Source organism: Gopherus flavomarginatus, chromosome 2 (assembly GCF_025201925.1).
Source record: "Gopherus flavomarginatus isolate rGopFla2 chromosome 2, rGopFla2.mat.asm, whole genome shotgun sequence".
NCBI classification, from domain to species: domain Eukaryota; kingdom Metazoa; phylum Chordata; order Testudines; family Testudinidae; genus Gopherus; species Gopherus flavomarginatus.
In genome coordinates, this window is record NC_066618.1 from 243,175,960 (window position 1) to 243,200,765 (window position 24,806).

At 42.7% G+C, this 24,806-nt stretch overlaps 1 protein-coding gene across 11 annotated transcripts in view; it reads right to left on the minus strand.

Moving 5' to 3' along the window:
- STAU2 (staufen double-stranded RNA binding protein 2) overlaps positions 1 to 22,476 on the minus strand; it is a 217,662-nt gene extending 195,186 nt beyond the window's left edge. For 8 of the 11 annotated variants that reach the window (XR_007772627.1, XM_050940889.1, XM_050940887.1 and 5 more), the window contains exons 1-4: positions 22,399 to 22,476; positions 8,349 to 8,556; positions 7,124 to 7,254; positions 1,754 to 1,913 (exon numbers count right to left, since the gene is read on the minus strand). Coding sequence is in view for 10 of the 11 variants with exons in the window: in XM_050940889.1 (XP_050796846.1) it covers positions 1,754 to 1,913; positions 7,124 to 7,254; positions 8,349 to 8,547 (490 nt within the window). In the remaining variant the exon portion in view is untranslated. Of the gene's footprint in view, positions 1 to 1,753; positions 1,914 to 7,123; positions 7,255 to 8,348; positions 8,557 to 22,398 lie in introns of those variants that run through there. The other 3 variants (XM_050940895.1, XM_050940894.1, XM_050940896.1) reach the window with 3 other exon arrangements.
- Between the last annotated feature and the right edge of the window lie 2,330 nt (positions 22,477 to 24,806).

Consider the following 24,806-nt stretch of genomic DNA (forward strand, 5'->3'; position numbering starts at 1 on the left):
AATCCAAACTGAGTTTAAATTATAATCAGATGTGTGCATTAGTCCAGCCCAGAACAACAATAATTATTATTATAGTAAACCAGTTATTCAGGTTTTATGTGCCAATGCTGCAGGTTTTATGCAGTACTCAGGCTAAACTACCATTAACCACAATTTTGACTTTTTCCTCAAATGAAGGACTGCAAGAACTGCAGAACTGGACTTCACGGGACTATGAATTCAGCTATACAACAAAAATAGTCACTAGATCAGAAGATACCTGTGCTTTGAAAGAAAAGGTCTTAAAGAAAGATGACAGCATCATATGAATGCCTGTATACTCAAATCGATTTTTCAGCTTTAAGGGAAATTCTTATTACAGGCAGTCCTCGGACTTACCACACTATTGGTTCCTGAAAATTGTGTTGTAAGTCAAAATGTAACTCAGAACCGCAATACGGTCCACTGAGGACCGAACTTCATAAAGTTGAAACCAACTGTCCTAAGTCAAATCAGGGTATCAATGCAGAAACGTCATAAGTGCCATTTGTCGTAAGTTGAACGTTGTAAAGTCGAGGACTCCCTGTATTATTGTTTCTGTTATATACTTTTCAATTAAAAATATAAAAAGAGGGCTAGTCCAAAACTCCTATCACCTGTATAACATGCTGCCATGCCAAGAGACAAATCCAAGGCCCTTCTTCCTCAGCGTCCTGCACCTGCTTCCACTGAACTAAACAGCAGAAGTCCCATTGACTTCAGCAGAAACAGGATCAAGCCCCAAGCCAGCAAGGTCTGGAAGAGTTATAGGAGTAATATGCTCTGTCCTAAGGGAGTGGAAGATGGGAAAGAAAACTCTACATCATTCACAAACAATCCCTTCTAGACAAGGCTCAGGCCACTATTGATGGGATCTGGAGAAAGGTTTGTCCAGCCCTCCTCAGATAGACAGACCCTTAGTGCAAAGTGAATCCTTCAGAAAGTGGTTGAGAGAAAGTTATGAGGAAAAACTGTAAAACAAATAAAGGGATCTTTTTATATTTCATTAAATTACTTTTTTATCAGACAAGAATAAGTCATTGAGATGTGACTGAGATTCATAAGCACTGAGGGATGCATTTCCTGTATCTGTATTTTATTTTCTCATGTACACCAGAATATGTTGCATGCAGTGTGCAACATGCAAGTAACATCTCCAGATGAAGGTCACATGACTCCACAAATGTCCTTCTGATTAACTGAATAATAAAGTATGCAGAACTAACTGGAATAAATAATTTAGGTTGCTCCAAAGGAAAATCTATTAGGCAGGGAATTATATACTGAAGTTTCCATGCCAAATTCTGCCCCGATTTCTACTCTCACCTTCAGTGGCATTGTATATGAAGTAAGTCAGGTAGAATTTGGCCCTTTCCCTGAAAAGCCAGTTTGCCAGCTTCAATATTCTTACTAATGTAAAAATGGTCAGTTCAATCTTGTTACTTTCGTGCTTGGTTACTGTTGACCACATAAACTGGCTTGTACCTTTACCTTCAGAGGTGAGTCTTGCAGAAGTAAATGTATTCACATGCAGTTCAGCAGCTTCTGCTACAGCAGATAAAAAAAATTACCATGCATACTCACTGTAAGGGTCTTAATTATATATTACCTTCTCTTCCAGCTCTACTCATGCCTACTTTAAAATACTCTATAAACTTCTATAAAACATCTAAACCTGCTGTTCCATGACAAACAAGAAGATTCATTATTTGAAGGGAACGAATAGGCAACATACCTGGGTTATTATTAATGTTATTTTTGGGTGGTCTGGGAGTTGGTCTGGGAAGGTTTGTTTTGTTCAAAGCTTTGCTAGCAGCAGCATGTTGAGCCTTTTTAATACTACTCCCTTCCGCTTCCCATGTCTGCTCTCCAAGATTCAGCTGCACTGTGAACATCTTCAAAAATATAAAGAACAGGTAAATAATGGCACGACTGTCACCAAGGTGTTAGAACAATATATGTGAAACACTACCCAGATGGAGAGGAACTGCGTTTCGTTATTTGTTGTGATACTTTGGGCTCTCAGATGTATGTATAGGGTCCCACTGAAGTCACTAGGCAACATTTGGCCTTTAAATGTAAAAATAAATCACATAGCATCACACCAGCAATCACAAAAAGTGTTATAAGAGTCAAATAGTGGTAACTAAAGTATATCAGCCTGATATTCTTGGAGGGATATAAAAATTAAATTTAAGAGCCTGATTCTTCAGTCTTGCATCTGTGAAGTCACTTACACGAGTGAGAAATGGGTATAAAAGGTTACCAAATGAAAATAGTATCATTTTATACCCATTTTGTATGGGTGTAAATGAGTATAAAGCTTGAAGACAGCAGAGAATCAGGCCTGAAGATTTTTACCCAATGCGAGTCACACAATTTTTTTTCTAACTCAATTTTTCTTCAAAAACATAAAGCACATACACACAAAGCAAAAGCTCTAGCAACCAAGGGATCTATTCAAGAGTATAAAGTATAAAAAAATTGTGTTGTCTTAATTTAATTTTGTCTCTTTAACATGAGCTCTATAATGCAGATTCGGAACTGAAAAAAACTCAGATTTAACAAAGCTGGCTATTGACTCAACTCTAAAAACTTAAAAATCAATAGCAAAGAACAATCTTGAGCAAACAATTCATCACAGAGTAATAACCAAGCATGATAAAGTGTGAGAAAAAAATCCTAAAATGTATTTAAAATATTAGGAAGCATCTCTATCATAAGCATATAATAATTGTGCCATTTACATTTATGCAGTTTAAACTGAAAATGCAGCTTTCTTGTAACACTCCACAAGGGAGGGTAGAAAAACAAATGAATTCATTTTCTTTCAAATATCAAAGTACTTGAAAAAGTATTAGTCCAGATTCTAATCTCACAAGCACATGGTACATTACAGCTTGCCTTGACAAACATACTGCTATATGTTCTGGAGATCCACAGAAATATATACACAAGACTAAAAGATGAAATTAAATCTTTTATTCAGTTGTTCTGTCCTTCTGGTTTTTTTTTTTTTTTTTTAAGTGAGTTAAACATGCTAGATCAGGAGCCACAAATTCAGAGTTGGGTGCAATACGGTGGGCTCAAAATGTGCATGCACATGCCACACCCATAAAGTATTTGCATATGATTATGCAAACTGGGTAACTGTCTGCTTAAAAACTAGCTCTATATTGCACGTGCCTATACAGATGCATATTGAATTTGTGAATACATCTCTTTCTCTTAAGCTGAGCTTTGAAAATGTGGCCATGTACGTCCCTGAGAATTTTAGCCCAGGTCCCAGTATTACAGTTCACATCACCAATTAACGCCTCCTTTATCTCAGGGTATGTCTATACTACCCGCTGGATCGTGTCTAGACGTGATAAATCGTCCCCCAAGCGCTCTCCCATTGACTCTTGTACTCCACCAGCATGAGAGGTGCAGGCGGAGTCGACAGGGGAGCATTAGCAGTCGACTCACCGCAGTGAAGACACCACGGTGAGTAGATCTAAGTACACCTCTACCCTGATATAATGTGACCCGATATAACACGAATTTGGATATAACACAGTGAAGCAGTGCTCGGGGGGGAGGAGGGGGGGCTGCGCACTCCAGTGGATCGAAACAAGTTTGATATAACGCAGTTTCACCTGTAAAGAGGTACGAAGTTTTTGGCTCCTGAGGACAGCGTTATATCGGAGTAGAGGTGTACGTTCACTTCAGCTATGTTATTCACGTAGCTAAAGTTGCATAACTCAGATTGAGCCCCCCCAGTGTAAACCAGTCCACAGTTATACTCACAACTGCTTAGGAAAAAAAGGGAAAAACATCCTTCATTAACTTCTATCAAATGCAGATAATATCAGAGTACTAACCTAGGCACGAAACCTTGATATGTTTATTTTAAGATAATAGCTATTCAATCAATGAACAAATTGTTTACATAAATTATTGCCAATAGAATTGAAACCTTATTTCTGGATCAAGAGTTAAAATATTTGTATTATACAAGCATACATCAATGTAATGTTTCTGTGGAAGAAGCAGATTCTCACATTTCTATGAAAATATGATTGGTAAAGGTCTTCTATCTAATCTATATATATATCCATCTCATCTCTCTCTCCCTAGCACAGAGTGTTAAGATACAAGAATTCAAGATAATAACTAAATAATAATAATAATGGTATGCTCAGTTGATTTCCATAGCTACAGAACTGACTCTCTCACTTAGTATGTTTTAGCATATCTGATAGAAGTCTCCTGCAAAGAAAGAGAAAGAGGAGGATATTTAATTAAAGAGATCAAATTGGCCAAAAACATAAAGGAAAGTCTCAAATAATCAATTAAAGGCTTGGCGACTGGAGGTCCCAGAAGCCCAACGCTTTGCTATGGTTGATATGCACTCTGGATAATTTTGCACTCTGGATAATTTTGGAGGACGTTTTTATTCCTTATATCTAACTTAATTACGTTATGGCAAAACCTAGAAATGCAAGACTTGCCATGATTTGTGTCCTCTCACTCCACTTCTCTTTCCTCTGTATGAAGAGCTTTTTCTTCTCCTTCCTGATCCTGCAACATGCTGAGTCCCTTTGCACTCCTGTCTAATCGGTTTCCCCCCACCCTTGATTTTTTTTTTAATTAGTTTATCTCCTAAAACCCACTGACATGGAAGCACAGAACAGGTGGACAATCTGACAATCCAACTGAGAACAATACTCTCCAAAACCACAGTTCAGGCTCATGCAGGGTCTCTGGCTTGCCTATGCTCAAGAATGTTTGTATAGAGGGCACAGTTTCCACTCACACACTAATCAGACCCTCTGGAGGGGCAATCTCTAGCAACTGTAACTTACTACAGGTGAGTTCCTCCTTTCTGTGGAGCACCACTGTTATTTGCCTCTTTACATTTGATCACAACTGTTAACACTTACTTGCTAGAAAAAGAGAACCAGAATAGGAAGACAAGGAGAACAAAGAGTTTACTGGCACCGATTTCTGTCATACAGACTGCCTGCATTACAGTAGAGGTCTCTGAAATTTATGAAAACCACTAGACAAGGGAGCAAAATATATGCAACAGGAAAGTAGCCCTTGGCACACTGTGTCCAGGCAGTCGCATGGGAGAGAGCAGCAGCAGTTCATGCCTTTATGGTGTAAGTTTTTTCGGACAGAGATTTTGCTTTGTTTAGCATATTTTACCTGTTGTAGAGCACCATGTTCAGTAACAGAAATAAACACACAACAGCTACTATAACGATATCATAATAACTTCTATGTAAATGTTTTCTGTGGGCCAAAGCATTGCAATTATGTCTGATCTTATTAACGTCACCCTTGTTCTTCCTCACACTCATCTCTTCTTTGTTACTTGTTGGGTCATTTCTAAATTAGACTAAGATTTTCGGGGCAGGACCTAGCCTTTTTATAACCATACGTCCTGTAAAGCACCTGGCACCCTTTCGGGGACTGTGAACATAATTAATAATTATAACAAAATATACATGTAACAGTGAACAGAGCTAAGTATCAAGAAAAAGTTGAACACTTGCCTATTTGCTCAGATGAGCTTCTAAAACACAGTTTCCTAAATCTATATAGGAAGCATCCAACAACTTTAAGACAGGGCCCAAATTAGGAAACTCCACAAAAGCACTGCTGACAAAAGTCAGAAATCTAATAGAGGCCCAAGGTATTTCACTGGCAGTAATTTTCACACAGATTATAAAACGTACATATCTGCATTAAAACCAAAGTGAACTATTCTGCATCTTGCTGTGTTTCCAACATGCAGAAGTGAGATTATAAATCTAAAGTAACACAAATCCCTTGATTACTGATGAATGTTCAGGGAAGGTACAGGCAAAATGAACCTTCCTGTATGCACTAACATTTCATAGATTTCTATGGCATAGTCATTGAACAATGGTAACATAAGTAAATAGGAGAACCAGCAGTGGAAGGGTTAATGAAAGAATCATCACATGTAACCTGAGAAAAATAGAGCCAAAAGCCCAATCCTGCAAGGTCCTGGGCGCCTTGGTAAGCATGGAATACTTCCATCTCCCACTGATTTTAGCAGACACTGTTGCCATGATCCTTGGGCTGTCTTTTACACCAGTGCAAAGTGGGTGCAAAACACTGCCAAAGCAAAATGGCAGTGTTTTACTCCCACTTTGCACTGGTTCCAATGCAAGGTGCAGCATCAGGAGGGCACACACAGAACTTTTCAGGAGAGGCCAAGCAACTTGCAGAAGGCTGGAGGTTATTAACAAGAACTTTGCTCAGCTGCTCTGCTCTGAAGATGCAGAAGGTTCTCGAATATAAAATCTCACTTTTGCTCTCTCAAGCTGAATTTTTTAGTCATCTTTCTTGTGAGTCTGCCCTAAGGAGGGAAGAAATTTGAAAACTTTCATGTAAATATGCTCCTTTAGGTCCACTGCCATCTGAAACCACGGACATATTCTCACAGATCACAGCTGACTATCAAAACAGGATGCGAGACTAGACAAGGACGCTAAGTACTTTAACACCACTGTGGAGCCTTAAAGAACCATTGTCACTGTGGGCTACACAGGGTTTAAAGGAAAATACTGTGATACTTTGTGCTTTAAAACACAAATATAATCAGAAGATTTGCTATCCATAAAACCAACTTTACGCAGACTAAATAAAACTGGTTAACACAAAACAAAATGGGAAAAGACTAGCCCAGCAGTCTGTTAGCAGTGGGTCTGCACTGCCATGAAAGGGATCCGTGTGCAATTCTCAGAAGCAGACTGCTAGGGTCCTGGAGGGGAAGGAGTGCTTTGTGCAGCTCAGCAGCAAACCAGGCCATGAATGATAAAGAAAGGGTGTTGATGGACTTCGAAGAGACCTTTAAGAGAAAAAGATGAAGGCCAAGAAGTATGATCTCAAGGGTCAGAGGATAAGTAAGGCAGAAGGCGATGATGAAAAGATCCTCAGGGCTCCAAGAGCAACACAGAAGAACTTCCTAAAAAGCATAACAAAAACAAAACAAAACAAAACCCCAACACTATAAACTTGATTGTGTTTGACAAGTTATCTGTTCATAACTTAAGGTATGCCTCATAGCCTGGAACTGTAACCTTACCTTGGCATGAGCAGGCCCTCTTTCATTCAGAAGCTTATACAGGGGTTGAACTCTATTGAAACGGGCTAACTCATTTACCAGACACATTGGAGTTTTCTCTTTGGGGTTTGCCATGTTATCTTGGAGAGGAGCTGTAAATAAAGAGTCTGTAAAGTTTTTGTGGAGAAATATATTCTTCACAACTTTGCAAAACTTTGCAAAAGAAGTGGTATGTTTAAAAAAGAAAAATACTTTTGCTAAAAAAACTCATAATACGCTAAAAATATGAGATTGTGTTAATGTCAACAAAACTGCACTTTGATAATACAATGTTTAAATACTATTTACACATTTTTAATTTGAGAACATGTATTTTATTGCAACCATTTCAATTACTTGCAATATAAAAAATCTTTCTAATAAGGAAGACAGTGTAGATGGATGTTTATATATTATAACTTGTATGTTATACCATGTCCCTGAAAATTCCATTCTGCTCTGTATTCGTTATTGGAGTCAATAGTTGTTTCAGTGTAATTTCTAAACACGAACAGGGAAGACAAACAACTGATGAACACCTGTGGTCCCACGCTTGTTTCTCCTCATTCTTCCCACATTCTTTCAGACCTCTACACTACTACTTGCGTCTCTGTGGCTATCTCCCCAACTTCATTCTTTCAACAATTTTGCAGTTTCTGTTGTGTTCCTAAACCTAGATTGTTTATGTACTATATGTTTCTTTAAGGTCTTTATCCTCCTGCTATTTCTTTCTTTCATCTTTGTATCTATTCCCAACACAAACTTGCCCTGCTAACTTACTTTGGGGTAACACTTTACTGTATTTTACACCCAACTGAGAACAAGAACTATAGCAGTTATTAGGCTATAAAGGAAATGCCATTTTCTGCTAAATAGACTGAAGACATTTTGTTCTAGGGAAAGAAAATGCACTTAGATAACTTCCTGCTGTACTAAAACTTCATTATAAAAGATTCACGTAGGATGTGGCAGAATAGTTTGTTTTTTTCTAGGCTTCCATATCTCTTAACAATGCTTTATCATAAATCAGAATTAAACTAAAGAAACTAAATTCTGTAAACAGCATTAGAAACCAAAACATTTTTCTACAGAGATTTGTTTCTTTAGTTTTATTTTCTTTAGGACCTCATCCATTTATATTAAAAACTCATCATGTGGATTCCCTTGCAAAATAAAAATAAATATTCTAAGCAAAACATCTCCTTACCTGGTGAGTTGCTAGAAGGTGCAGAATCCACAAGACCAGCTGTTGGACTGTTACAACTGGCAACTGATTCTGAAATGGATCCATTCATTGAGGCCTGCAGACCCAATGAACTTGCATTTGTTACTGATGGGGATAGCACCGGAGGGGGAAGGGTAGGTCCAGAGAGGTTTGCTGCAGTCTGCATTTTAACTTGTGCCATTGTCTATCACTGCAATAAACAAAGATTTATAAGCAGAGTGCCTTCAGATTTTTGAAAGCCAAAATGGAAGTACTGATAGGAATACTACTTTATATTACTTTCAGGCAAGGCTTTTTGCAAACATTATGAATGAAGCCTCACAACATCCCTGTGAAGAAGGGAAGAATTACTATCCCTGTTTTACAGATAAGGAAACTGGGCCACAGAGAGGCTAAGTGACTTACACAAAGCCATACAGCATGACTATACCAGAGCCAAGAATACAATCCAAGTTTCCTGGGAGAAACGGGGGGACAACAAGTAGGGAGAGGGAACGGAGCAAACAGATAGCCGGATGGGATGGAGTCTCTTCACTTCCCCGTCCCCTCTGCTGGGATGGAGAATGGCAGAGCTCATCAATGGCCATGGGAGAGGGGGAAAAGTTCCACATTACAACCCCCACTATGGTATAATGAGCATCTAAGCTGAAAAGTGGGATGAGGGAGATGTCTTTACTCTCCAAGGGGGCACTCTCACACACATCCACACAGGCTGCAGGGAGAAAATACTAGTGCATGTTCTGTGTTGTTATAATTCCTATGAACACTTTACTGCTTCTATGACCAGCTAAGTTCCCTCTAAACTGCGAGACCACATGGCAGCCTACTAAGCGCCACATAGGCGCTCAGGGCTGCGGTGGGAAGAGATGCCTCTGCCCCAGCCCCAGACGTGCCGCGGCCGGGGGAGAGGCACCCCTTTCCAGCCCCAACCCAGCCCGGATCTGCTGCGGCTAGGGGAGAGGTGCCTATCCCACAGCCCCATCCCTGTTGCTTTTGCAGCTGGGAGAGGTGCCCCTCCCTCCCAGCCCAACTGCTGCTGCAGGGAGAGAGAGCTGGTGACAGTCCTCTCTCCCCACTGTAGCCCCAGGGCAACCTGCACCCCAAATCCCTCATCCCCAGCCCCACCCCAGAGTCTGCAACCCTAGCCAGTGCCTTCACCCCTCTGCACTCCAACCCCCTGCCCCAGTCCTGAGCCCCCTCTCAAACCCCAAACCCCTCATTCCTGGCCCCATCCTAGAGCCCGCACGCCCAGCCTGAGCTCTCACTCCCCCACACTCCATCCCTCTGCCCCATCCCTGAACCCTCCCACACTCCAAACCCTTCAGCCCACCCTCACCTCCATATTGGTGCACATAAAATTCATTCCACACATGCATGGGAAAAATTAGAGGGAACACTAGAGACCACATAAACATAGGCAGGAGAGAACAACTTCAAAATGTTTGAAAGCTGCAGTGAAAGGTGAACTTCTCAATATAGTGATTTTTAGAAATTCATCAATTAAAACAATCCAAGTTAACAGTATCTCTTTAGGTTCCAAGCATTAACCGATTATTAAAGAATCGTGAAGAAAGGAAAGTCTGAAACAATTGCTCTGAAAGAGGTGTGCACTGACTCCTTCTCAAGCCTATATTATCAGAGGGGTAGCCGTGTTAGTCTGGATCTGTAAAAGCAGCAAAGAGTCCTGTGGCACCTTACAGACTAACAGACGTATTGGAGCACGTCCACTACATGCATGCAACGAAGTGGGTATTCCCCCACGAAAGCTCATGCTGAAGCCTATGACAATTTAAATAAAGCCATCCAGCACTATAGATTCATTTATTCCAAGGCCAGAAAGAATCACAGTAATCATCTAGCCTGACCTCCTGTATGACACAGGCCATAAAACTTCCCCAAAGTAATTCCTACAGCATATCTTTTAGAAAAACATCCAATCTTGATTTAAAAATTGTCAGTAATGGAGAATCCACTGTGATACTTGGTAATATATTCCAAAGATTATTTTCACTTTTAAACATTTATACCTTATTTCCTGTCTGAATGTAGCTAACTTCAACATCCAGCCATCGCATCACGTTATACCTTTCTCTGCTAGACTGAAGAGCCCATTATTAAATATTTGTTCCCAAGATAGGTACTTGCAGACTGTAAACAAGTCACCTCATAACCTCCTCGTTGTTAAGATATAATGAGTTCCTTGAATCTATCACTGTAAAGCAGTGGTCCCCAACGTGGTGCCTGCAGGCACCATGGCACCCACCGGGGCATTTATGTGCGCCATCTAGTGCCCAGCAGGGGAGAGAAGCCGCAGCCCCACGCCCACCAGGGACAGAGAACTCCGGTTCTGCAGGCTGCAGGCGCCAATGTTCTCGGTTCCTGGCAGGCGCGGGGCCGCAGCTTAAGCCGGAGAGCAGCCGCAGCCCCGCGCCTGCTGGGGACAGAGAACTCCGGGGCTGCAGGCACCGGTGTTCTCTGTCCCTGGCAGGAACAGGGCCCGCCTAGTGCCCAGCAGGGTAGAGAAGCCAGGGCCTTGTGCCTGCTGGGGACACAGTACTCAGGGGCTGCAGCCTGTGGGCACCGGTGTTCTCTGTCCTCGCGGTTTCTCTCTGCGCTGCCCAGAACTGCCGCCAAAAAAAAACCTTTTAGCATGCAAGTTATCTGGACCTGCTGATCTTAGAATGTCTATCTTTAATAAATGTTGTGAGTTATTAAAGTTAGGTAGTTAAACATTCTCCTGAGATACTAGTGGAATGAAAGAATACTATCTTATGTTATGACATCATCATCTGTTTTCTTCCCAAATACTGAACAGAAATATTTATTGAACACTTCTGCCTTTTCTGCATTATTAATGCTAATTCTACCATTTCCATCTAGTGATGGACCAATATCATTGCTAGGATTCTTTTGTTCCTAATATACTTTAAAACTTCTTTTTGTTGTCCTTAACTCTACTAGTCATAGATTCCAATTTGTGCCCTTTGGCTTCCCTTATCAATTTTATACAATTCCTAGCTTCTGATTTATATTCATTGCTATCAACTTTCCTTTTCTTCCATTTGTTTATTTACACACACATATACACTTTTTTTTATAGCCACCTTCACTTGTTCTCTAAACCTGGAACTGTTTTTTTAACCAATACAGCCTTCTTCCTTGGTTGTAAGATTGTGGCTTTTGGGGCATCTAATGGTGTTCTTAAACAATTCCCAATTATCATTAACCCTTTTCTCATTAAATTCTTCCCCCAGCTGATTTGGCTCATAATTGCTTTCAGCTTTGTGAAAGTGGCCCTTTTAAAGCACTAAGTGTAGATAGATAGATAGATATCACTGGTCTGGACTTTATTCTGTTTGCATATTGCAAATATGATCTAGTCATCATTACTTGTCCCTAAGTTACCATTAAATTTTAGTTCTCTGAACCGTTCTTTTTCTCTCAAGATGAGATCTAACATAGAATTCCCCTGTGGGGGATGCAACACTTTTTGAATTAGGTAACTGTCATCTATAATATTTTAAATGTCCAAGGATGTTTTAGTACTAGCAGCATGAGACCTCCAGCATATGACAGCCGAACTGAAGTCCCCCCATGATCGCACAGCTTTCATTCCTACACAACCAGCCGCTCATCCTGTTCTCTGGTGTGATTTAATGGTCTTAGCATACACTAATTAACAGCCCATCTTTTGTTTTATCTGTCAAGACAAATAAGTCTTGCAGTGCTGGTCCTCCTTTAACCTGTGGTGTGTGAGATGGATGGGTGGTTTGAATCCTTCCTGTAGTAGGGGCAGTGGCAGGTGAGCCCAGACCAGCCGATTCCACTGGGCTCTGATGTAGGGCCCTAGGAGGATCAACAGTGTCTGGCTCCCGAAAGAGCACCTCCTCCTGCTCTCTCTCTCTCTCTCCCAGCTTCCAAGATAAGGTAAAAAGAAAAAAAAGGCAACCAAACTGTCAGCTCCAACCAGGTTCAGCATATAGTCTTATTCCCTCAGGGAGGTTTCTCCAGGCCCCTTCTGGGTAGATCTGTCCTCCTTTCGCACACCTTCCTCCTTCTGAGCTGGGTTGCTCCCTTTTTAACCCCTTCTCCAGTTAGATCAGTGGTTCTCAACGTATTTACCATTGTTGGCCACATCTGCAGCTCTCTCTCTGTTATGTGGGACACATCTACACAATATATATGCTACCTGTATTGCCCTGAGGATGTCATGGGCTGCAGCTGTGTGCTGATTGGGCCGTAAGCGGGATGGGTTGAGAACCACTGAGTTACAGCATGCTCCGCAACCTGGAGGGATGGCACTACCTGAGCCCAGTACTGTCCTTTAAACCCTTCCTGCCTAGTGTGGGGTTCGCACACCCCATCACATGGAATAACTTGCAGGATTAGAGCCTTACATCCTAAGATTTTTGGCATAGGTCTTTCTATATATTTGTGCAGTGCCCAGTTCAAGGGAGCCCTGATCTCACTGGAGACTCTGCATGCTCTCTCAATACAAATAAGTAAATAATAAAAGGTGGCAAATAAAATTAGGCCTAGCAAGTGTTTCACTTTAATTGACTAACATTTTTGAAGCAGGAGGAAAAAAATATCCCTATATATTTTAATTTGGACAACCATTAGACTACTAAAATACATGTTAATATGGCACTAACTGATACTGTGGAATGTATGACAATGTGAACCAATGTTCAAATTAAAAGAGGTTGGAAAGATTTCTCTACTGAAATGCATAATTTGCATAGTTCTAAACCAATCCTGCCATAGATGATTTTTTAGCTCTAGCTCAAAAGAGGTAACTTCTGAAGAGGAAATGTTTTGCTTTGGGAATGGCACCAGATACCATTGTGGCAGAAAATTTTCACAAGGGATATCAGAATGGAAAGATTGAAATTCAATTCAAATTCTGTTTAGTGCCACATTATACCACCAGATCTACACCACAGAGATCAAAACTAAAGGTTATTTTTACTTTTAGGGGTTAAATAGCAGCACCTACACTTAACAGAGAATCCATTTATATACTCTAGTCTCCCAAAATAGCAAATACACTTTGTTCCCACCCAAAGCAGAATGCGTGTGTGTACGATAGCTGGCCAGAACACCAAACCATACTGTACCTTCCAAAAAAGTAGATCAGAAGGGAAAATTTTAAGGATAATATTGTTCACAGGGAAACTAATTTCTTCTCTTCAGAATACTCCTTTGGGTGGTCAGTTGGCTGGCTAGACATGGGTTTTTTACGTAAGATTTTTCATTTCAATTAAGAAATTTAAGAGCAAAATAATAATTTGCACTTACATAGCAACTTTCATCCAAATAATTCAAATATCTTTTCAAACATTAATTGAATCAGCCTCACAACTAAAATAGTATTTTACTCATTTTACAGATAGTAAGTTAAAGCACAGAAAGGGTAAGTGATTTAAAGGCTAAAAACAAGTGAAAGGCAGAGGTAGAAACAGAATTCAGCAATTCTAACTTCTAGGCTCTCCTCTGCCCATTAGATCACAATGCATCTCTAACACCCAAGAATGCTATGTTCATTTGAGATACTACCTGAAGTCTGCTGGATCCTTAAAGTCATTAACAGATCACAATGCTAGATTAATATATTAATATCTGTCACCAATGTCCTTCTGCAATTATGTTCCTTTTATATAATGGAAAACTAGCCAATTTTTCTCACAATGGCAGCCTGAAATTTCAAAAGAAAATCAAACGTCTATGTAGAGAAAAACAGAGATAGAGGCATAGACATATAAAAAATCCAGACTTTCAAGATGAGGAAAACAGGGAGAAGAGGATTTGTTTATTTGTTTGAATTGATTCACAACATTATGTGAGAGCAAATACAACAGAAACGAAGTAGTTTATCTAACAAGTGAGATAATTTTCTAGTATTTTGTAGCATGTAGCATAAATGTCAGCATAGAGGCCGATATCTGACATACAAGCATTTTTGTTCTGGGCATCTGTGACACACTACAGGCAACTTATATGGAGAATATGCATGTCAGGCCTCTTACATGCATGATATATGCCATTCCAGAGTTGTAAACCCTGTATAATTCTGATATTCTGGAATGTATACCATCTGATATACCTTGGTTAAAACAGATAGGCAGCTAGCCACCCTTCATTCAGCTGAATGGAAGAAGTAATTAAGATCCTTTATGGAGTAAGGCAGCAAGAGACAATGGCCAGTAGGCTACATGCAAGGTTGATCACCAGCTAAGCCATGTACACAGAAGGATTTCCCTGGAGACTGACTGAAATGTTGGGGCACTGACTGGCTGTAGCTGTGTGTTGGAGGCTGAAAGGCAGGCAGACAACAAGAAAAAACCAACAGAAAGGGTGAGCAATCATCATGAGTATGGCCCTGAGAGGGAGAAGAGAGGGGGCTCTTTAGGAGACTAGACTGGCTGCAAAGACAGACTTGGAAACGGCAAGCCAGGAAACTGCCAATTATTATTTGTTCCTACTGTGTTCAGGGAAACAAGACTTTACCTACATTCTTAGTAAATTAATATGACTGCACCAAATATCTAACTCTCATAACCAATTTCCCCCCAGTGAAAGCAATCCAAATATTGGCTAACCACTCAGGCCAAAGGGACAACAATACTAGATATTTCACAGAATTATATCTCTGCTTAATTTTCATTGTACCTTTAAATACATGCTGCCAGCTCCTTCTAGCAGTAAGTTACCAAATGAAAGTAGGGGCCCAGTCCTCCAGGTACTAAGTGCCTTCAGCTCCCCTTGACCTTGCACGAGGCACTCACCAACTCATAGAACAAGGCCCTATGGACCTGGAAGCTCAAAAGAGAGGGATATAAGATAGCTAAGAAAAAGTTTGACCCAAACCAGATGACAATGCCACCCTATGGGGCCCTTTCCAACTCAAATTTATTCCAGCTTGTGACAGCACTCATGGCAAATATAACACAACAAGCTTTCCTCAAGTCAATAGCAGGGCTTAAAAAAAATCCAATCACCTACTCACAGTAGCCTGTGGGAAACTCATTTTTTCAACCTGTGAACAGGCAGCACCAGTCCTCCTTTGCCACCCATAGCTTTTGCAAGCAGCTGCACTGTGAAATTAACAAGACTAGTCAGCTTCACAACTATCATTCAGAACTACACAGCAGTGAAACTGTCACAAATGATGACAGGTTTCAGAGTGGTAGCCATGTTAGTCTGTATCAGCAAAAAGGAGGAGGAGTACTTGTGGCACCTTAGAGAGGTCACTTCACTGTGTAGCATCCTGGTAGAACCTCTACCAGTCTGCCTTTTCCAGCATGTAGGGATAGCAGGGTAACTATGCTTCTCAGTAGTGCCTTGGCCCTGGACTCATCGATGGCATCCCTGCTCTCCTTTTCATACCTGTCTCTCGCTAGTAAGTTTAGTGCTCCATCAGGTGAGAGTCTAGTAAATTTATTCAAACTGTGATTTTACAGAGAACTAAGATTTTTTTTCCCCATGTTAAAATATAACAGGGAAAATATGTTAAAAGGTTATGGGAATATGGCAATACTGGGGCTACTAAATAAAAGGATATTGTTCTAGATGCCCCCTATTGAACCAAAGGAAAAGATGCAACACATCACAGTTGGGTATGTTGTAATGTTGGGCTGCAGAATTCAGTATTTGGAAGCATTCTACTTACAACATGATTAATACACTAACAGATCCCTAAGTTACTCTTGGGGCAAGTTACTCTTGGGGTAAGCCATGCCTGCTTCTTACAGCCATGCACAGCTGGCATACACTTTTCTGTTTTCATTATGTTCTGATCCTAGTATTAGACAGCCATAAGTAGCTCTCTCATACTGGTCCATAGTTGTGACAAGTGAAATTATTTTTTCTAAATACTGTCCAAGATGATGCCTGGTAAGACCATTTTTCAGATTCTCCATTGAAGCTTTGATCTTTCAGTATAAACATAAGTGTACTTCAGATAAGACTGTTCCCAGTTAAGAACACAGTCAATTTTAAGAAAAACATTTAGCAGGAAACCTATCTGTTCTCAGAACTGAACAAAGTACCTTGAACTATTAGCAAAAGTCCTAGGTCTAATTTATACTTTAAAGTCTTTTCACTATAACTATTTCAGTTATGGGTGTAATTTACCAAAAGAGTTATACTGGTAAAAGCTCTAGTGTGCATGCAGTTATACATATGCAACATTTAGATGAAAAAAAACTAGAAATATACAAAATTAACATGAAACACATTAAATTGATTAAAAGCTGGCTAATTAATAGATCTCAAAATCTAATTGTAAATGAGGAAACATTGGCTCTTGGCTGACACTAATTAACATTGTTTATTAATAATCTAGAAGAAAAAATAAAGTCTTTAATCAGTGATAAAGTTCGAGTAGAAGTAGAGAAGCTATTTTACTTGTGTATTTGGCACTGGTTTGACTGCTGCTGGAATACTGTATTAGGTTTTGGTACCCACAGTTCAAGAAGGATGTTGACAAACTGGAGAGGGTTCAGAGAAAAACCACAAGAATAATTAAAGGATTAGAAAATCTGCTTTATAGTGATAGACTACAAGAGCTCAATTTATTTAATTTAACAAAGAGAAAAAGTAAAGGGGCGACTTGAGTACAGTCTGTAAGTATCTACATGGGGAACAAATACGTAATAATGGGCTCCTCAGTATAGCAGAGAAATGTATAATGATACAATGGCTGGAAGCTGAATGTTAGCTAAATTCCGATTGAAATACGGTTTAAATTTTTAATAGTGAGAGTATAATCAATCAATGGAACGTAAAGATTCTGGTGGATTCTCCATCACCGACAATTTTAAAATGAAGACTGGATGTTTTTCCAAAAGATAAGCTCCAGGAATTATTTTTTGGGAAGTTTTCTGGCTTGTGTAATACAGGTCAGACTAGATGATCACAATGATCCCTTCTGTCCTTGGAATCTATGGTATAAACGTGGCATAAAGCCAGAGTGGCATAAAGCACCTGTATACCAATATAATTCCATCTACACTAGGGGGATATACTGCTTTAACTATAACGGTACAGTTAGAGTAGAGCGTTCTAGTATAGGCAAGCCTGAAATATGTGACCAGCTGCCCAATATGATCAATGCCCAAATGATTCTGGAATTCTAATTTGCAAAACCCTCAACCGCTTGATTTGTGAACATGATACAGTTTAAAAAAAAAAATCTCAAGAGGCATGGTTAGGTAGTCTGAACATAGGGATGGGAATCGATAACTCCAATGTTCTGATTTTAGAGCTAACATCTCACTCTCTGATTTTAAGCAAGTCAGTAAATCTCTTTGCCTCAGTTTCTCCAACTATAAAAGGAAGGCAATTTGAACCTCCCTCACAGAAGGATTGAGAGTAATAATGTTTCTAAAGTGCTTTGAAGATAAAAAGTTCAAAGAACTGTTATTGGCCAAGCAAAGTGAGGCCTAATACTCAACTCTACGGCATTGCTCATTTTGTCTGTTATTGGTATGAAACTGATTAAATAATGAAGAGGAAGAAGAGCAGCAGATTAGATGATTTAACAATAAAATATAGGCTTAGTGGCACCATCTTATAAAGTTGCTACAGGTTATGAGACAATGTTCCTGTCCTTCTGACTACCACCTCAGATTACATAAGCAACAAAGTATGCAACCCTTCAGTCATATACAACTGCTGGAAAACATTTGGTCTACAACTCATAAAACCTGCTTCAAAATCACATTCGATATTTTAGAAAGATAAAGTTTTTGGCAGAAAAGCATCAAAGGATTGTAAGTGTGCATTTTGATTTAACAAAATAGAGTAGATTTCTTCTTTTCAAAGACAAATTTATAGCTATAGTTCAGGCAGGTCAACACAAACTATCTAGAGGGAATATGACAGGTGCTGCATTTCATATGGATTGGAAAAGCAAACTTAGAAGCCAAAGATCTGGCTCTGCCACAGATTCATGGTGTAACCTTGGGAAGTCCACTATTCCACTTTCTAAATAAAGACACAGTACCTGATTCATGTCTCATATTTATATCAGTATAAATCAGGAATAAGTCCTGAAGTCAACAGAGTCACATTTATGAAACTGGGAAGATAGAAAAATCAAACCTATGGTCTCTGCCCCCAAGAACATGCCATTGATTTCGTATGTTAGTTTGGGGCACGTCACTTAAAAAAACTGAAACACAGAAAAGTTAAGTGTAAAACTGAGTTAACAATTCATCTTTGTAAACCACTTTCAGATTTCAGGATGAAATGTTACTCAAGTACATGCTATTATTCAAAAAACTGTTGGGAGACTGAGTTACTCAGATTGGTACAGAGACATATAAAGCCTTTCTAAGAGTTATAGTCTGAATCTAGCACAAATTGTTTACCACCACTGGCTGTATAATGGCTTACGTTAAATGAAGTGGTGGTGTCAATCCAGTACCTAGTGGCCAATATCCACATCACCCTTGGACACCTCCACAGAGAACACTGAATGAGCATGAGAACCGAGGTCCACCGTAGTGGGCCTCTTCAAAGCACAGTTAAGATTCATCAGCTGAGCAGCACTGGATATCTAGCACTGCTGCCAGCTCCTTAACTAAAGCACATCTGGCACCTTTCATAAGCACCACAGTCACACAAAAAACTGATCAGCAAAAAAAGGCTTTGTCTACACTAAGAAAACTTTTACTGCTATATTAATGCAGTTATACAGAAGCAAACCCCTTAATGCACTGCACCAGCACAGAGCAGAGTTTACCTTGCTGCAGCTTAATCTGGTAACACACCAGAGATACATCAGCATAAATCCACTTTGCATCAGTTTACTCATGTAGTAGTATGTACTCACTTATGTACTCATGTAGTTATACCTGTGAAAATTTCCTTCATGGAAGCAGAGACTTGTGAGAGTATAATGATTTCTGTACATTCACCACTGACAGTTCTGTACAGCACAGAGGCCTGCATTTCTAATCCTATAACAGCAAAGCAAACCCTCCAAATGTGACCCAAAGAAACAGAGTTTGCTTTGAAGATGTGTGTCACTGACTTCCTCCATTTTCAGGCTAGCTGCACTGCAGGGAAATTCACCCTCAGAGGACAACTGGCAGTGTCTTCATAAGTGGGTCTTCGTAGAAGCCCTACCAGCAGAGGGTGCCTGGGAAAAAGCACCCTCTGCTGAGATGTTCTAGACCAGGGGTAGGCAAACTTTTTTTTCCTAAGGACTACATCTGGGTATGGAAATTGTATGGTGGGCCATGAATGCTCACAAAATTGGGGGTAGGGCGTGAGGGCTCTGGGGCTGGGACAGAAATGAGTTCAGGGTACAGGAAGGGGCCCCAGGCTGGGGCAATTTTCGGGCTCCAGCTGGGAGTGTGGGCTGTGGGGTGGGGCCAGGGATGAGGGGTTTGGGATGCAGGAGGGTGCTCCAGGATGGGACCAAGCGATTCAGAGGGCGGGAGGGGGAAATCAGGGCTGGGGCAGGGGGTTAGGGCTCCAGTTGGGGGAGCGAGCTCTGGTGTGAGGCCATGGACGAGAGGTTTGGGGTTACAGGAGGGGGCTCCAAGCTGGGATCAAGGGGTTCAGAGGGTGGGAAGGGGATCTGGCCTGGGGCAGGTGGTTGCAGGAAGGGGAGCTCAGGGGTGCAGACTCCAGGCGGTGCATACCTCAAGCATCTCCAGGAAGCAGCGGCATGTCCTTCCTCTGGCTCCTACACAGAGGCATGGCCAGAGGGCTCTGTGTGCTGCCCTGTCCACAGGCACTGACCCTGCAGCTCCCATTGGCAGGGAACTGCAGCCAATGGGAGCTGCAGGGGCGGGGCTTGAGCAGGGCCAGCTCTACTGTTTTTTCCACCCCAAGCAGCACTCCAAATTGCTGCCGTGGACATTGGGGACAGTCCGTGTGCTGTTAGGGCAGCAAGAAAGACAGAAGCCACCAAATTGCCGCCGCAGTCAGCTGAACGTAGAAGCTGCCGTGGAAACACGTGTGCCACCCTAATGGCACAGGGACTGCCCCCGTCGTCTGCGGCAGCAATTCAGCATGCTGCTTGGGTCGGCAAAAAGACGCGGAGTGCCACCCCTTGCAGAATGCCGCCCCAAGCACCTGCCTGGAATGCTGGTGCCTGGAGCCAGCCCTGGGCTTGAGCCAGGGGCAGCATGCAAAGCCCACTGGCTGCACTTTTGCATAGGAGCTATAGTGGGGACACGCTGACTGCTTCCTGGGAGCTGCGCAGAGCCACAACATGCGCAGAGCAGGGTAAGCCCCCAACCCATCCCCGGCTGGAGCAGGGCAAACCTCCAACCCCGCTCCCCAGCAGGTGCTCGAGGGCTGGATTAAAAGGTCTGATGGGTCAGATGTGGCCCATAGCCCATAGTTTGCCCACCCCTGTTCTAAACAGGACACCAACGGGACACCAAGTGAGGCTACCCCAAGCCCTCTTGCCCTGCCAGCATGGAGCTGGCCCAAGCCGCTCGCACAAGCCCCCCCCACTCCCGCCCCAGGAGGGCAGGTATCGCTGCTCACCAGAACCCTGCCTGCTGCCCGCATGAGGCTGGGGCTGGTGTAGCTGCTCGCCCGAGCCTCACCTTCCTCCTGTGTGAGGCTGGGGCTGGTGTCGCTGCTCACTTAAGCCCTGCCTGCCCTCCATCCTGAGGGGTTGGCACCCCCGCTTGCCCCTCTCCCATTCCTCCACACCAAGCTTTTTTGACAAAAGGAGGCATTTGATCAGTTGGCAAAAGCTAACAGGAAAAATGCTCACTTTTGCCAAAAAAGTCAGGATGGCCAGGACAGGGCTTAAAAAAAGGACTGTCCCAACCAAAACAGGACATACGGTCTGCACCTTACCAGCCCAGGCCCACAACAAAGCAAGTTTGTGAAGGCTTTTTACTGCTGTCATCAAAGCCTGGATTACATTGGCAGAAGTCTGAGTACCTTGGAGCTAAATACAGCCCAACAGCACTTAAAAAAAAAAAAACCCAAAACCCCCCACACAACTGTGAATTCCCCTCCTGACCTCTGGTAGTATTGACACCTAACCTAACTATGCAACACAAATGTCAGTATTAACTATTTCACTGTGGATCACTTTATAGGAGGAAAAACACACATCTATTCTGAGAGCATGGGAAAGTTTAGGCTTGTTAGGAAAGTTTAGGATTGTAGGTGAAGTCAGATTACAGTACAGCTTTACTTTTAATCTATTGTGCAACCAATATGGCATACAAATAACATATTGTAAGGCTTTTTCTATTGTTCTAAAGAACTAGTTTAATATGGCATTTTAAAATCTGTCTTGAACCTTTGGAAAACAGATTAGCTAATGATCTTTTATAAGTAAGTAATCTGAATCATGCCATAGTGAAATGTGGCAGTGATAGAGCTGAAAAGGCCACACTGAAAAAAGAGGCGTGCTTTGGCCATAGAAAACTACTTCACAGATTTAATACAGGCCTGATGCAATATGCAGCCAATCCGCAATTCGAGTGGTACTTCCACAGTAAATAATCAGTTTCCTATCTCAGCCCCCACCAGCTGCAATAACTGAGCTGTTATTCGGTGCAGAGCAGCTATAATCCGAGGCATTTCACGTGAGAGCGGTCTCAGTCGGATCTGCCGGGGGCGGGGAGGCTGCAGCATCGCCCGCCCCGAGAGGCGCCGGGAGCCCTACGGGCAGAGGCGAGACGTATGGGGCGCGATCCCCTGAGCTGGGCTCCGCGCTGGGGGCCCCATGAGCGCCCTGTGCCCCAGAAAAGAGCAGCGTTTACCTGGGAGGGGGAGGAAACAGCCCCTGCCCTGCCCAGCCCAGATCAGCACCTCCCCCCGCAGCGCAGTGGGGCCGGGACCGCGGCGTGACCCAGGGCAGGGCCGGCAGAGCCGCCTGCTCCCCAGTCCCCTCTGCCGCCCCCCAGCCCGGGGCAGCCGCCGCCGCGATGGCGAGGTCTCTGGCCTCACGGCTGCGGCTGCCCCCTGAGCACAGGTGGCTACTCCCCGCCTCTCGCCGGGCGGCGGGGGGAGGGCGGCCGCCCCCCGCGGGCCCGGTTACCTGCTTCCCGGGGACACTTTGGAGACGCTTCCAACATCGGCAAACACTAAAGAGAACTGACCCCGCCGCGGCCGCCGGCCCCAACCACTGCGCCCCCCCCCGCGCCCGCCGCCGGCCCCGCCGCCTGCCCCCGCGCCCGCCGCCCGGCCTCCCGCCCGCGGCCCGCCTCCCCAAGGCTGCTGCCGCTCTCTCGCGGCCCCCGGACCCCGGCAGGGAGGCCCCTGGCGCAACGCCCGACCCGCCGCTCCCCCCCGCTGCCGCAGCGCGAATGGCCCCGTCCGCATCCCTTCCCCTGCGCCGCGCCGGCCTGGCGGGCCGCAGCCAGCGCCCCTAGTGTCAGCTCCGGGCAGCGCAGGGACCGCAGCAGCCGGGGTCCCGCTCTCTAGAGACGCTGTTGCCGGGGCCAGCCGGACCGGAGAGCACCGGGGCGGCCCTGTGCCCTGCTCGTGCCCGGCGCAGAGCCGCTGGGCAGGGCACGACTCACGGCCCCCGTAGCTCCCTGGCTGTGGGGCGGGCGCAGGGGGCCTTGTGCCCGGGCCTTGGGCTCACGCAGCCACCATTTCGCCACGCGTGGCATTTAAAGCAGGGTTCCCAATCGAGTTAGGTCCTGGGCTACGTCTGCCTCGCCCCATCTTATGCTAAGCCAGGGGACCCTGGTTCCTGAAGGCAGGAACAGCCGCATGGGCTTGTCTGCAGTAGGAAAAAAGTGGTGTAAGTAATTCAAGAAAACACCTGTGACTAGATTCTGGAGGCGTTCAGTGCTTTCCTGCCTGCAAAACATTATTAGCCCCTTGCTAAGTTACTAAGGAGGTGCCGCTGCTGTTTGTTTTTCATAATAACATTTGAAGAAATTTTGATTAGCAATACGTGTTTGAAAATTTCACAATATGGGACTTTCTACAAAACAGGTCAACGGGGAGGTGCTGGCACATGAGTCACTGGGCTATCACAGTTTGAGTATAAGAAACTGACTAGATTGCATAAGGAATTAGGCAGTGAAATAACCCCAGGTAGATTTATTTCAGTTACCAGACCTTGATTTTTCACATCCCCTCTACAGTGAAGACTAGCTTCCTGTGAAATTCAGCTTAGAGTCAGAGTGGAGAGCCAGAAGGTGCCACCAGATCACCTAGTGTGGTCTGTTGATAGTTTATATGAAACTTATCAGAAAAGAAAGCTGAAAGGTGAATGTTTGTAATTAACAGTTTTAAATTATTTAAACAATATACTGTTAACACTCAACACAGGTACCAGATTGTGTCATATTTTAATTTTCCACTGTTTGGAAGAATAAATTATATATCTATAGATATAGAAAGTCATAGAATATCAGAGTTAGAAGGGACCTCAGGAGATCATCTAGTCCAACCCTCTGCTCAATGGAGGACCAATCCCCAAATAGATTTTTGTCCTTGATGGTCCTCTCAAGGATTGAACTTACAACCCTAGGTTTAGCAGACCAATGCTCAAACCACTGAGCTATATAGGGGGAGAGCTATTACTCCCCTTGTCTCTTGACAAATTGGACTTTAAAAATGCATATGTTGCTACAATAACAAGTTTCCATTCCTAGGCTAATTTTCTATTTCTGGTTTTCAAAAGTGTGTCCTGCTTTTTTGGATTTTGCGTATAATTCTTCCTACTTTTTCAGAGACAAGGTGGATGAGGTAGTATCTTTTATTAGACCAAGGTCTGTTGGTGAAAGAGAGAAGTTTTTGAGTCCTACCAAGCTCATCATCAGGCTACAACTACACTGCATCCACCTCTTTCAGGGAGCATGACAACATGATATAGGCCAAGGAAACATATTTTAAAGATTGGGAAAAGTGAGTAAACTGTACTGAAAGAAAAAAAAAGGTGGGTTTTTTTAATCTACTTTGTAGGTCTCATTGGTGATGTACTTCAGTCTGTCTCAGCATTTATGGCGCTCAACTCTGAAAGAAATATTGTTGCCTGTAATCTAAGCACTATAGGACAGCCTCTCTTTTTCACTCCCTCCCCCAAACCAATGATCAGAATGAATTATCAGAACATAGGAGGAAAAAATAGATAAAATATCTTTTAGTGCCAACAGGGTATTTGGCACTTTTACAGACAGTCTCTTCATTGAGGAGCTTAATATCTAAGAGAGATCAGATAAATTAACTTAAAAATATAAAGTGAACCTGTAAATAAATCAAAGTCAAAATCAAATAATATCTAAAGGAAAATAGCATATTTTCTTGTCTTACAATGGACTTGGCCTGGAGGTGTGTGGTTAGCTAATACATTTCTAGTAGTATTACCCTGTGTCCTAAAAATGAGAACTCCTTATAATATACTTGTAGGACATATGTTATAAGCCTTACACACAGCATCCCACTAAAGTATGTGTCTCAAGATCCATGTTCTTTTGTTTTCTTTGATGT